Here is a 15117-nt window from a genome sequence, read left to right as displayed (position 1 = left end):
AAAGAGCTGGCATGCATGTGCAACACGTATAAAGCAGGTTTTTGGCCATAAGTGAGTACAGATTTCTTTGGAGCTTTTGGATCTTAGGTAATACTCCTTGACAACCAAACAAACAACAATTTTGTAAGAATAACTTCCAGTAAAGACACAATTCACAATTTTAGATACTAAACTACGGTAGATAGGTGTGCTTATAAAGTACAGTACCCATCACTTGCTAAGGCTTGATGCGATGCGTCGTGAGCTTTAAGTTCTGCTTTCTTGTGCGCATCACCGGCCTGCAACCAATATTTATTTGCATTTATTATAAAACACATATTTATTGTAAAAAAAAAAAACAGACCTAGAGCACATCCTCCAACTGGCTGATCCGAGAAAACGTAAAAATATGAAAGAGTGACTCCACACTAGTGGTGGACAGAAACGAAGTACGTTTACTTGAGTATATTTCAAAGACAAATATTGTACTTTGTTTTACTGACTACATTTCTACGAAGAGAAAAAGTACAGTATGAATTAACCACTTCAGCCCTATTTTAAATAATGTGAAAAAATCCGAGCTTGCAGATTGTCTATTTTCAACAATATTTATATTTTTCCAAAGTTACTGGATGTTTTCTTTTTTCTTTGTAATTTGTACTTTTGCATTTTTTTAAAAGCAAGTAATCCAGTACTTTAACTCAAGTACAAATTTGACAGAGAAACTTTCACTTGTAATAGAGTAACATTGAGTAACAATGACCAGGAGTATCTATACTCGGCCCACCACTGGTGTCACCACACTGGGGGGTCTAATATCATTTCCTGCACAGGTTCTTCCTCTATGTCTGCCCTCTGGCCTGAACGCCCGTCAGATCCTTCCTTATGATCTCATTCACTGTAGGAGAGAGACAGGCAGACAGACAGACAGACAGACAAGAGAGACAGACAGACAGACAGACAGACAGACAGACAGACAGACAGACAGACAGACAGACAGACAGAGAGGAGGGGGGGGGAGTGGGAGAAAGCGAAATCAATACGTGTATTTTTGAACAAAATGTCTGTGCACCAGTGGTTCTCAAACAGGTATAGAGGCAGACATTTTTTTCACTCCTGCTCCCGCCTCCTTCCACTGGATTGTAGGGGTGGGCAATATAATCGATATGGCAATACATTGCGATAGTTTATTTGCCAATTACTGTATCGATACTTCAGGCCGTAGTATCGCGATACTTTGAGGAAAATAAAATATGTTCCCATGCATAGGAACCAATGGTACAAGTCCGGTCCTGACACTCCACTGCCTCTAGATGTCACTGTACTATAGTAGCTACGTTCAGTGAGTGAGGTCTCTCGAGAAAATGGCTGCGAACGATGAAAACACCAACATTAGAGCAGCGCCTTCAGCTTTTAAAGCTGATATATCGCAGTAGTATCGCAATAGTATCGTATCGCAAAGATTGGCAATATATCGTGATACTATTGCATCGTGACCCAAGTATCGTGATACGTATTGCATCGCAAAATTCTTGCCAATATCCACCCCTACTGGATTGCTGGCCATTCCCGCCTGATCCCACAACTGTCTGCGGTTTATTTTTGACCTGCAGCAAAGTACTGTCTGCTCCTGCAGTAGTTCCATTGGGACCCAAATACAGTACAAACAGAAACACAGAATGAGACAGAGGCCGCCATTACAGCACCACGGACAGCGACGCAGTGGGCTGGGCTAACTGCTCATCAATAGGTTATTATTAATATTTGTTGTATACCTGCAGGTAACAACCTTTAAACATTACGTTCTCCTCTTCCAGTTTGTTTCCATTTTGACAGTAACAATTGAGAAATGCGTCCAAATTTCAAGATTTGATCTTGTTGCCTCCATGATGTGTACCATATCGTCGTTGTCGGGTGGAAACCTTGTATGTCCAAAACCGTTTGTTTTGTATTTATCATTTTTAAAATTATTTAAACTAGTGAAGACAGCCGATCTACAAGCACACAACGCCTCGCGGTGTGAGGCGTTGTGTACTTGTAGATCTGCTGTTTTCACTACTTTTGTGCGACGGCCTTGTCTGATGAAGCAGGGCTTTATGCTTCGCGAAAAAACATACAAATTTGAGACTTGGAGATACGAGGTTTCTGCCCGACAGTGACGATATGAGGTTGCAAAGGTACTCCACCCACACTGTAGCAGCATGCTTCAGATGCATTACATTCAGTGTATGTGGGATGGTGCAGCAACTTGGGTCCTGTGGTAGTGTGGGATGCCAATATCAATGCAGACCTCTACACTGGTGTGATGTGAGAGACGTCCACGCCGTGATTCTGTGACCACCATGCAGCAATTATTGCAGTATATACGACTATACATATACAATAATGAGAAATTAATTGTATTATTTAGTATATCGGTACTTTGTGCACACTTATTTCCCAATACAGAGGCAAATTCTATATAGCTTGAGGAACCGAATAGAACAAGTACGCCACTTCTCCATTGAACTCAATGGACGTGGCCGCCATGTTCTATAAGGAATCAGATGCCCTATTACTTTGAATGGTGTCCACGTGCCCTATACCCTATCCATTTATCTTCTTATCATATTCAATTTGGTATCACTATTTTGGGCATGTTATAATTATAGGATAGCCAAATATACATGATCTGCTATATCTTTGCTATGAATACAGGTGTGCCTTGAGATTTTGACTTGCCCAGTGGTCCTTGCGTACAAAAAGTTTGGAACTGCAACTTTAGAGTTATACAGATAAGCACGCATTCATCAAGGTGAATCTTACTAGTAATTCTTCACTGCATTGGCACTGAATCACCACTAAGGGGTAGAGCTACACTTGTAAGCAAACACTTCCTGTTCTGCAGTTAGCTCTTCTCTCTCTCTCTCTGTGTGTGTGTGTGTGTGTGTGTGTGTGTGTGTGTGTGTGTGTGTGTGTGTGTGTGCGTGCGTGCGTGCGTGCGTGTGTGTGTGTGTGTGTGGGCGGTAAGAGGGGGTTAAAATGGAAACTTTCACAGTGTTGTGGTTCTAAATATAGAGACAAGGTGCGTGGGGTACATACCTGTGTCATGTATCTGGGGGGAGGGGGGAGCACGGTTTACAAAATTCAAAGAGGTGTGGAAAGTACCAGCTTTGAAAAGTAGGACTGGGAATTGTGCACGTTCAGGTGTGCCACCCTCGCACAAGTGAAATCACGATACAAATTGTCTCAAAAATCTTTGAAGTGGGGTTTATTGATAATACATTTTGATAATGAATTGAGCCTTTCATGAGCAATAGCTGTGCACCTTAAAGGGGAAGTGAAAATTAAATGTCTGTGACGCAAGCCAGTGGTTCTCAACGTAGGGTCGGGGAACACCCGGGGTCCTTGAGAGGTTTCCAACACGTCCTCATCTGAATGATAGCCCGGGAATCAAATCCTTATGGGTATGTACTATGTATGGTTCCATTTGTACACTTTCAGAGTTAAAATAACACTTTTTTACAGTGTAGATCACTGTTTCCCAAACAGTGGGTCGGGACCCACTTGTGGGTTGCTGACTGAATTTTGTGGGTCGCAACTCGCAGGAGAATATCCCCCTTTTTTGGCGTTTCTTTTCTTTTCCTTTTTTCAAAATTTAAAACGAAAAAGAAATGAATAAATACAATCAAAACAATTAAAAGAAATTCCATGAATTCCATACATCTAACTTTTAAGCAGAAGTGAGAATAGTTGGCGTTGAGCTTGTAGATTTGCTATTTTCACTAGTTTGGGTCACGGGGCTGAAAGGTTTGGGAACCACTGGTGTAGATTGTCATCCCTGAGTGTGCCTTTGTGCAACAAAGCCTACAAGCCAAACGGAAATGTAATTGTCTACAACAAAAAGACAGTTAAATCATTCATCGCAATTATTTGAGTGACAATTAATCGTCATGTAAAATGTCATAGTCGTGCCTTGTGACAACCCTATCGCTGAGACTAAAAAAAATCATATAAAAATGTGAAGGTCTGTGGCCTTATTTCCTCTCAAACAACGAGGGTCCTTGAAATGAGAAAGGTAGAGAATCACTGACATAAGTGAGAGCAGCTACTGCACTGGGGGGAAACCTGTAGTAAGCCTGGAGGAATGTCTAGCATGCGTAACATGTTGTCTCTCCAGATAGGCCACATCCTCTGTGTGTGATCTGCTCCTCGTCAGGCCCACCGTCAGGCTGTGTGCGTGTGTGTGTGTGTGTGTGTGTGTGTGTGTGTGTGTGTGTGTGTGTGTGTGTGTGTGTGTGTGTGTGTGTGTGTGTGTGTGTGTGTGTAGTTGTATTACTATAGCCTACTTGTGAGGGACAAATGTCTACACACAAGTATAGTACATTTTGAGAGAACAGAAATATTGTGAGGACCATTTTTCTGGTCCTCACGAGAGAAAGTTTTTTTTTTTCTTTTTTCTTTTTTCTTTTTTTTTTATGGTAAAACATTTTGGGCAGTTAGGCTTACAATTAGGAAAATATTCAGGTTGGGGTTACGGTAAGGATTAGGCATTTAGACGTGAGGTTTAGGGGTTAGGGTAGGAGTTATGCCTGACTTGTACTTACGGTGGTCGCATGTGGGTGTCACGCACCGAACATATCAGATCTACAAGCTCACAGTGCATCGTAGCACGACACGTTTTGAGCTTGTAGATCTGTGTTTTGTTCCCCCCCGGCTTTAGGGTTGGGGTCAGAATGGCATTCATGAAATTGGCGTCCTATGATGCTGATATCCTCACAAGTATAGTGAAACAAACAAGTGTGTGTGTGTGTGTGTGTGTGTGTGTGTGTGTGTGTGTGTGTGTGTGTGTGTGTGTGTGTGTGTGTGTGTGTGTGTGTGTGTGTGTGTACACTGGCACAGTGACATCAGGGGCTGGTGCCACCGCCTCCTGTTGTGCCTCAGGGATCTCATTAGGGCCGATGAGTAATACGAGTACTTCAAAGTGGGCCAAAAAAGCTTTTTGCCGTCTAGCCATGTAATTACAGTCTACATGATATCACAAAAGAGTTTGTTTCCATGGCAATGTGTTAGGGCTGTGATTCTGGGAGATCTAATGAAAATGGTCACGTGATGAATGGAAGATTATTTATTAGAAGTCTTATATCATTTGAACATGCAGTTTGAGGCTATTGAGTCTCAGGAGAACGAGAAGAAGATAAGAAAATAATAACCGCCGTGCTCCTGAATAGGCTGAACCTTAAAGAACCACAAACTAAACATCTAGAACAGGGTTTCCCAAACCTTTTTGTCTCAAGGCACCCCATAAATATGTGTTTTAATCCGAGGCACCCCTACATTGTAATTTTCACTCCCAGCACCGTATATTTAGCCTATAGCATATCGTCGTGGTCGGGTAGAAACCTTGTATGTCCAAAACCGTTCGTTTTGTATTTATCATCTATAAAATGTACTAAACTAGTGAAAACAGCGGATCTAAAAGCACACAAGATCGGTTGTTTTGACTAGTTTTGTGTGACAGTCTTGTATGATGAAGCAGGGCTTTGCTTTACCAAAAGTCAAACACATTTGAGATACGAGGTTTCTGCCCGACAGTGACGATATTTTATTGATTATGTTGCGAGGAAAACGTTGAGATAACAGCCATTTTGGTTAGAACTGACTGAAAATAACTTTGTACTTCAAGTTTAAAACGATACTAAATATTTTTTTCAAGTGTCCAAATAAATTCCAAATATTATGAAATGATCTCGCGGCACCCCTGGACTGCCGTCGCGGCACCCCAGGGTGCTCCGTCACCCACTTTGAAAACCCCTGATCTAGAAGAGGGTCTTTTCTGTGTCCACACACAAAGGGGGAAGTCAATTCTGAATATTTTTCACATACTGATTGACAAGTATTTTGAATTTTATGTTGGAAGTTAATAGAGGAAAATAACTGTATTTGGTAGTCAATATGATAGCACAGATATGACTTATGTACACCTGATTCAAACTAATGGAAGAGAAATGGAGGTCCACGCATTGAAGTCAACGTGAGCTGGGATAGAAAGGGATTTCTAATCTCACTGAACCTGCTGGGACAGGATATAGAAATAGAGAGAATGTGAGAAAGAGAGAAGATGGTAGGTAAGGTTTGTTTTGTTGGTTTGTGATAACATATTACGGTCACTTTCCCATTCCCTTGCGTTCTACCTGATCACTTACAGATGTGAATAAGAACACACCATTAGGGCAGGCAGGTTAAGCTCATTTTATTACAGCCATAGCTGTTGCCCCGAGTGCTGCAGAAGCTGTGGGAGTGGTGAAAGCTAGGCACACTGCTGTCGTCACAACTTTCAACGTGCCTGTTTATTTTAGTCTCTAGTGGAATTCCCTCTGACACCTAATGCCTTAAAGAAACTTTCATCTCGCCCAGCGGTGCCACAAGACTTTTCCTGTGCATAAAACAAGCTTAGAGAGGCAACGGGAGCTCCACAGCGGGGCAACACACAGTGGGGCTTTACTAAAGTCTAATGAAGGGTTGGCACCGAGCGGCCATTTGAGGCTGGCCTGGGGAACACTCAGACATGGGTCTGTACAATAGGTGAGTGTCTGGCTCCCAGGTTTCTCACCAATAAGCTGGTTTGTTTACCAGCCGACGGTTGGAGGAGGAGGAGAGAGACACTCTGTACAGTAGCTGACTCAGTTGCTGCACACTGCCCACTGTGAGATGGAATGGGCACAGTGTGTGTGTGTGTGTGTGTGTGTGTGTGTGTGTGTGTGTGTGTGTGTGTGTGCGTGCGTGCGTGCGTGCGTGCGTGCGTGCATGTGTGCGTGCATGTGTGCGTGCATGTGTGTGTGTGTGTGTGCACTCATAAGTGCCGTGCTTGTGTGCATGCGTGTGCACACATGTGTGCCTGTACTATAACTACTATCACCTGTACAGCTTGTGTGAGTGTATGTGTATAGTAGTATTTATGTTAACAGGTTGGATGTGTTTTGGAGGATTCTAATAGCAACACAAATTAAGGACAGAAATCAATAGTACAGCGAAATCCTTCAAACTCACTTTACCCCAGTACCTCAATCTGACAGAAGTGGAAAACACAAACATCTCCAATCCATTCAGTAAGTAATCTTATAGAGACAAATACTGTGTTATATGATCACAGGTTCAAAGAAGTTTGGAATCACAGGGAATACGCCAAATTCTTGATTTATTGGTGGTTGTGTGCCATGTCGCGCACCGAAAATAATACAGCTAATAAGTTCACAACACGTCAAAGCATGATGCCTTGTGAGCTTTTAGATCTGCTATTTTCAATGTATAATTTACCCTTAAGGTGCGTTAGTGCCGTTTGATCTAGCTTCTTTAAATGGAATGTAAGTGAGCTGAAACTAATGCTCGTTCACCAGGCTGTTTCTGTGTGCTTTATCTCTCTGGTCCTATACCTGCTGGAACAATCTCAGCTGCTCCACTGCCTCTGGGCCTTATTCCACACGCATTTAATCTCTCGCTTTCTGTCTTTGTAAGCCATGCCGGCACTTCTTAGCCTGCGCACAAACTACCTTATGTGACTCTTAACTTTTGCAGGCCATGCCAGTAATTCTTAACGTCTGTGATGCCAGGGACAAGTGTGTCCACCTTTGCTCACTAAATCCCCTCTGTCAATGTACTGTACAAAATGAATGTCTACTACTGTAGGTGAGGAACCAGGGTCAAGTGTTAATGAACAATCTAAAGCTCAGAGTTAGTTTAAAAAAGACATGGTCACAAAGGTAGAGAGACAAACTGGTAGTCAGAGACAGAGGGCAATTTAAAAATACACACCTCCAGTCACAGGTATAGACCATCATAGGAGTAATGTGCTCCCGACATTACCAGTAGCTACTAGCATCTGCTATATATCCCGGCCACAACCACGTGACATGGTGAACATGTGAATTATTATCCAAACCCGAAAGCAGAGAAAACATGGGAGCCAAGGAATTTAGGTACTTGTAAAAAACGTTTATGATCTCTACACACACTCAGCCGCAGTTATTGAAGGGGGTTGTTATTTCTAACATGAATATGATTTAATTGCACACAGTACATAAATTGACCAGTGCATCACTAATAATTATTAGTTATTAATCGCTTTGGAAAGAGACCCTTCGATAATACAGTCAGTGGGAGGTAGGTAGGGATGGGACGATAAGCCATATTATCGTTTATCGCGATAAAAAAAACACCCCCGATAATCGTATCGTGGAGATTGAATTTATTGTGATCCTCCTCCGTCACGCACTGGGATCAATTCACATTTTATTTGATCAATTCACATTTTATTTGCCGAGCTGCATATCCGGTACCACTTAAACACATTATAAGTAAAAGGTACTTATAATGTACATACTTGATACAGTCTTTTTTTTTCATTCTATCAAATGTCTGCCAAAAAATAGCCAATCTAATAGCTCATTCACTAGGAGAGACCAAGCATCAGACAAAATATAGGTTTAAGGTTGTTTATTATAAGACCGAGAGCCTGGTCGTTTATGGGCGCATCGCATGCGTGGCATGAGATGTGCGGCATAAACATCCAAGAATGCAGAGTGCTAATGGTCATCTAAGGACAGCACTACACGCAAGCGTGCAGTGTGCAGCTTAGATGGTCAAGGGCACGAACAACATTTAGGTTTTGGTGTATGGTCGTTTATGGACTCATCGCATGCGCGGCATGAGATGTGTGGCATGAACGGCCAAGAATGCAGAGTGCTAATGTACATCTAAGGTCAGCACTACACGCAAGCGTGCAGTGTGCGGCTTAGATGGCCAAGGGCACGAACAACATTTAGCTTTTGGAGTATGGTCGTTTATGGGCGCATCGCATGCGTGGCATGGGACATGCAGCATAAAAGGCCAAGAGGCTGAGTGCAAAATAGTCATCTAAGGACATCACAACACGCAAGCGTGCTGTGTGTGGCTTAGATGGCTAAGACGCCCGAACAGCATGAGGGAGACGGCACGGGCATCGGGGCATGAATGCCGTAGGTGCCGGCTTGGTCATCGGGGCATGGATGACATGGGGGTGCCAGCATGGTCATCTAAGGTCACGCACCATGCGAGCATGGTGTGTGCAGCTTGGATGGCCAGGGGCGTGAAATGACACTCTGAGTGCGTGGTCATCTAAGGTCAGCACCACACGCAAGCGTGTAGTGTGCAGCTTAGATCGCCATGGGCACGAGAATGACATTTGGGGTGCTGGCATGATCATCGAAGGTCATCACCACACGCAAGCGTGTAGTGTGCAGCTTAGATGGTCAGGAGCATGGACGGAGGATGGCAGGCAATGAGGGGGGAGGTTCCGGGGGGTCGCAGACCCAGGTACTTTGGCTTAGGGGTCATGAGCACGCGTCCGTGCTGAAGTATGTAGAGAGACCCCACTTGGAACCTGTAGAGAGGATAGAGGTAGAAATGAAAGAAGAGGGAGGGAGGGTGGGTTACTGGAAACTATGCACGCCGCCGTTTTTTCAAGTCGGGTTTATATACCACCGTGATTGGTAGAGGAGGAGTTGTCGGCTTGATAGGAGATGGGTGAGTGGTTGGCACAGGGTGGCATGGGTGGAGTTACCAGTGGCTGGTTAGGGGTGGTAGATTGTCCTCTGCTTGGCCATATCTCCTCCCGAACTTAAGTTGTTCCAACTCCATTTCACTAGGAGAGACCAAGCATCAGACAAAATATAGGTTTAAGGTTGTTTATTATAAGACCGAGAGCCTGGTCGTTTATGGGCGCATCGCATGCGTGGCATGAGATGTGCGGCATAAACATCCAAGAATGCAGAGTGCTAATGGTCATCTAAGGACAGCACTACACGCAAGCGTGCAGTGTGCAGCTTAGATGGTCAAGGGCACGAACAACATTTAGGTTTTGGTGTATGGTCGTTTATGGACTCATCGCATGCGCGGCATGAGATGTGTGGCATGAACGGCCAAGAATGCAGAGTGCTAATGTACATCTAAGGTCAGCACTACACGCAAGCGTGCAGTGTGCGGCTTAGATGGCCAAGGGCACGAACAACATTTAGCTTTTGGAGTATGGTCGTTTATGGGCGCATCGCATGCGTGGCATGGGACATGCAGCATAAAAGGCCAAGAGGCTGAGTGCAAAATAGTCATCTAAGGACATCACAACACGCAAGCGTGCTGTGTGTGGCTTAGATGGCTAAGACGCCCGAACAGCATGAGGGAGACGGCACGGGCATCGGGGCATGAATGCCGTAGGTGCCGGCTTGGTCATCGGGGCATGGATGACATGGGGGTGCCAGCATGGTCATCTAAGGTCACGCACCATGCGAGCATGGTGTGTGCAGCTTGGATGGCCAGGGGCGTGAAATGACACTCTGAGTGCGTGGTCATCTAAGGTCAGCACCACACGCAAGCGTGTAGTGTGCAGCTTAGATCGCCATGGGCACGAGAATGACATTTGGGGTGCTGGCATGATCATCGAAGGTCATCACCACACGCAAGCGTGTAGTGTGCAGCTTAGATGGTCAGGAGCATGGACGGAGGATGGCAGGCAATGAGGGGGGAGGTTCCGGGGGGTCGCAGACCCAGGTACTTTGGCTTAGGGGTCATGAGCACGCGTCCGTGCTGAAGTATGTAGAGAGACCCCAAAAGAATCGGATCTTGGGATTACGAGATCGAGGAGAGTTCGGCGTTATGTAGGTCCGGGGAGTTGGAACGGATGTAGCTGTGGTAGGCTTGGGAAGAGCGGCCGAGGATTTGTATGAAGTGGTCGGGAACTCCCTTGCTTGATGCTGTGGATGCGGCTCCGATTTCCAAAAGAGTGGCTGGAGAAGGTTCTGGAGAGTTTCGGTTAGGGGGGACCAGTCGGAGGTGAGAATGGAACAATATGCGGGTGACAACGGAACCGTGGTTGGTGATGGAAAGTGGGCCTGAAGGAGAAGCGTGCTGTGCACGTCGGGAGTATGTGTAATTAAGGTGGGGCTCGTAGGGGCTGAGGAGACGAGTTAGAAGATGGAGATGGTAGTGGTGTTGCCGTACTGGTTGGTTGTGCTGTGTTAGATGATGAAAGCGAAGGAATTAGGTCAGCGAGGCGAGTATGACGAGCAGGGTGGAATCTCTGAGCATCTTAGAAGACCCCAAAAGAAATCAGGAGGGAAATGGCGTTGAGCATTGTCTGTGTGGGCATCTGTGTGGCCAGTGCGTAGGATGTGGACACACCTGGCTAAAAATTGAAAGGTGAGGGGTTGACTGATGGATTGCTGTGACTGGACAAAGGGACTGCTGGAATGGCTGCATTGTGGGGGAAGTCCTTGTCTTGTTCCTTTGGAGGCCGTCGAGTAGTATGGTGATTTGAGGATGTTGGATGAGAAGAGGCAGTTATTGATTGTGAAGTTGGTGCCGCACAGGTAGACAGAGATGGTTGATGTTATGGCGTTTTGTTTGTTTCTGGGGGCATGAGAAGATAAGGATGAGGGCGTGAGGAGATGAGGATGAGGAGAGGCAGTTATTGGTTTTGTGAAGTTGATGCCGACGGGGATGGTTGATGTTCTGGTGAATTGTTTTGTTCCTGGGGACAGGAGATGTGGGAGTGGGCGCCGGCACAGAAAGTACACATGTGGAGCATTTTGCATTTAGAGAGGTCGCAGCCGCCCTCATTAAAGTTGTTACACAACATTTTGTTCTCCACGAAAACAAGAGGGCGGCCGCGACGGTCTCTGGCCTGGGAGGTTGCAGGATATTGGTAGCTGGTGTTGGTTGGGGGCATGGGCTCGCTGAAGAGAGGAATTGCAGGGCTGGAGGAATGCTGCGGAGCGGGGGGGCAGGGGGCGGGTGCGATGAAAGAGCACTGAGTGGTGGGATGGGCAGGGCAATTACAGAGGCTACATGTGTTGGTTGACTTCCCTGCGAAGATCCTGCAGTATAGGTCCAGGTCGAGTGCGCCCCAGTAGGTGGCTGTGTTTCGTTGAATTAGTCTGGAAGCGGCTCTAGCGGAAAACTGGCGATGGTATTCGTAGAATAGTGTGCCTCCAAAGCGGGCGGACAAATCCATACAAATGAATAGATGATCATCTAATTCCTGGCGGCGGGATGGGTATGAGGAACTGATGATGTCACGGAAAATGGAAAATGCCAGTACAAACTCGGTAGGGGTGAGGATGGTTGAGGAAGATGACGTGAGTTCACGGAGGGTTATGGAGACTCCTCCCACTTCGACGGATCTGGGTTGATGGTTTGTTGCAGTGGGTCGGACAAGGGAGGAGAGATCAATGTCCACACCTTGGAGGATCTGATGTCTGAGGGAGGAGGAAACCATGGGGGTATTGAGTGCCAAGGCTGATGGGGGCACAGGAGCTGGAGTGGCTGTAGCAAGTGAGAAAAAGACAGGTTTGGGAGGAGCATATGAAGTGGGAACAAATGAAACAGACTGTAGAGGATCATGCACGAGTGGAATGAGGGGAGTGTGGTAGGCTGATTGATTAATACTGGCCGATGTTGTTGCTGAGACTGCTGTTGCTGTGGCGGCTGTTACTGTAACTGATGGATAGCTGGACTGGACATGATGGGGAGACTGCTGGAATGACTGGCGTGTGGAAGTGGTGGAGGTCGAGAAGCCCCGAGGCAGCCTGGTGACGTCATCTATTGACGGAGTCGCCGACCGAGTGACGTCACGGCCGTGCGACTGACGCGACGCGTTTCCGCGATGCGACGGCCGTGCAACATCGCCGTCGCCACGGAAGCTTGGTGGTGGTGGAGTAGCCGTGTGAGTACTCGCAAGCCGCACGGCGTCGCCGCCACGAGACGCTGCTGCCGAGCGAGCGACGTCGCCGCTTGGGTTGCGGGGAGAAGAGCGGTGGGTTTGCTGAGCTGGTGTTGACGCTGACGGGCGCCGTTGGTGAGTGAGGTACGGCTTTCGGAGTTTGCGTGGAGTACGGAGGAGGGAAGGAATGGAAACGGTGGATTTAACCTGTCGTGGTGCTGCAGACTGGTGAGTAGACGTAGTGGGTTGTTGTTGGAGACTGGGGTTGTATATATCCTCGTCGGAAGCGTACATTTGTAGAAGGTGTGCCATGCTGGAGTTGCTAGAAGGTGTAGAATGTGTTTGTGAAAAGGAGTGTTCAAAAGTTTGACTGTGGAGCTAAGCTTGAAACGAACGTAGTGCGGCGTTTACTGGAAACTATGCACGCCGCCGTTTTTTCAAGTCGGGTTTATATACCACCGTGATTGGTAGAGGAGGAGTTGTCGGCTTGATAGGAGATGGGTGAGTGGTTGGCACAGGGTGGCATGGGTGGAGTTACCAGTGGCTGGTTAGGGGTGGTAGATTGTCCTCTGCTTGGCCATATCTCCTCCCGAACTTAAGTTGTTCCAACTCCATCAATGCGTGGCGTTGCGATGCGTTGTGAGCTTGTAGATCTGCTATTTTTTGGCAAATGTTCTGTCCCAGGATAATGGATTTTGATTACGGCGATAATATCGTAAATCGCGATTTCTTTTGTCACAATAATAGTGATTTTCATATCGTCCCATCCCTAGAGGTAGGTTGGTTGGGTACGTGGGGAGGTTTCATGGGAATATGTAAGACAGTTTGTTTGTGTGGGAGGAGGTGTTAACCAGGTTCTGGTTTAATAATTCAAATGAAACACACGACTTCCATTTAAACGATCTTCACAAAAGGTGACACGGTTCAGGCTACCTGAGGGGTGTGACAGTTACCGACACAGAACTGTGGTGAAACCAGGATGTGGCACAGATTCTTTTTCAAAGATGAGTAACGACTGAAACACAGCCAACACAAACAAACATTCCTCTGTCTTTGATTGTTTCAGATAAACTATTGTCTTGCAGCCATCACACCTCGTCACCTCTGCGCAGATAGACGATGGGATTTTTAGGCGTGTGTGTGTGGGGGCGGGTTTTCATTATCTTGTCTTCCTGAAAAAATAAATGACTTGAATTTTGGGGCAGTCCCTTATTCTGTCTTTGAAGGTACTGTGTCAATAACCAGACTACAAATGACTCAGCAGGCATATTTACACCTGTCATGACTGATATGTTGGGGAACCTGAACTGAAGCCATTGGCCCTCTGTCTGAGTGTGGAGCCAAATACTTAAACGTGTCACCAATGTGCACGCATTAGTTGTTGTAAATGTCACTCATTTTATGGTCTTAATAATTTCTGTATGAAGCAGGTTTATATAATTAGCAAAAGTAATTAGCCTGTAGTGCTTGGGATAAAAAGGGGGGCAATTAACACCAAACAACTATAAATACCGCAGTTAGTGCTTTTATGAGATTTCCAGGGACGGCGCAATATTCTACAAGGCTAGAAGGGCAGAACAAAGACCAGAAATGGAGGCATCTTGGTGGGAAGCTGGTTGATCGTCATCATCACCTTGTGAAGATCAAACAGAGCTGGAACAGCATGCGTCTGTCCCTGTTAATTCACCGTCTATAAACTTTGCTGCTGTTTACTGAGGAGGGAAACCCAGTTAGTTCCATCCAAAAAACACAAATTCCACTGCTGGCCCATTTTTCTTCGTTTCATTTTTTCCATTGAAACGCGCACACGGCCCCTTCCCTTTTCCTGCGGACTACCCCTCCACCCTCCCGCTATCTTACAGGGATCAGGCTGCATTTCTGGAGGAGAGCAGCTGCAAATAGGAATTTTGTGTGCCAGATTGGCAGAATCCCGCGGCTGGAAAAAAATCTAATCCTCTGGTGGGTTCCCCCGCAGAATTGAGGGGCATAAGGCCAAGGGGAAGCCCAGGCCAAGTATAACAAACAAAGAGGCTTTCCCCGGCTCTCCCAGGCAGCCGTTCCACTGTTTGACAATGGTTGCCATGGAAGTTGTTTTTCACATCATAACAGTGTCAACATATCCAGGCAGCGAGGAGAGCTGACACTTTTTTCTCCCTCCCTTTCTCTCTCTCTCCCTCTCTCCCTCTCTTTTTGCGACAGAGACGAAAAAAAGAAGAAGCGAATGCTTGTTTCCTGACATGGCTGTGCCAGACAGACACCCACAACAAGCAGGAGGGAGCTTTGAGGCGGTCACTGGAGAACGTGGCCGCAAAGTCCTGACGGCACACACCGCGCACTGCCGTGAAACTTAATCCGACTGACGTGGAGCTGTGTACGCCCCATATTAGAGCAGGCCATCACACTGTAAC

The 15117-nt window shown here is 46.2% G+C and overlaps 1 protein-coding gene across 1 annotated transcript in view; it reads right to left on the bottom strand.

The window, feature by feature from the left end:
* Window positions 1–821: 821 nt before the first annotated feature.
* nfatc2a (nuclear factor of activated T cells 2a) overlaps window positions 822–15117 on the bottom strand; it is a gene marked incomplete at both ends in the record, with an annotated part of 33343 nt that continues 19047 nt past the window's right edge. Inside the window, one exon of the mRNA XM_080732515.1 lies at window positions 822–877. Within this exon, the coding sequence (XP_080588641.1) occupies window positions 822–877 (56 nt within the window). The remainder of the gene's footprint in view (window positions 878–15117) is intronic.

Source organism: Nannobrachium achirus (genome assembly GCF_963921795.1).
Source record: "Nannobrachium achirus genome assembly, chromosome: 9".
NCBI lineage: Eukaryota > Metazoa > Chordata > Actinopteri > Myctophiformes > Myctophidae > Nannobrachium > Nannobrachium achirus.
This window is presented reverse-complemented; position numbering and strand designations above follow the sequence as displayed.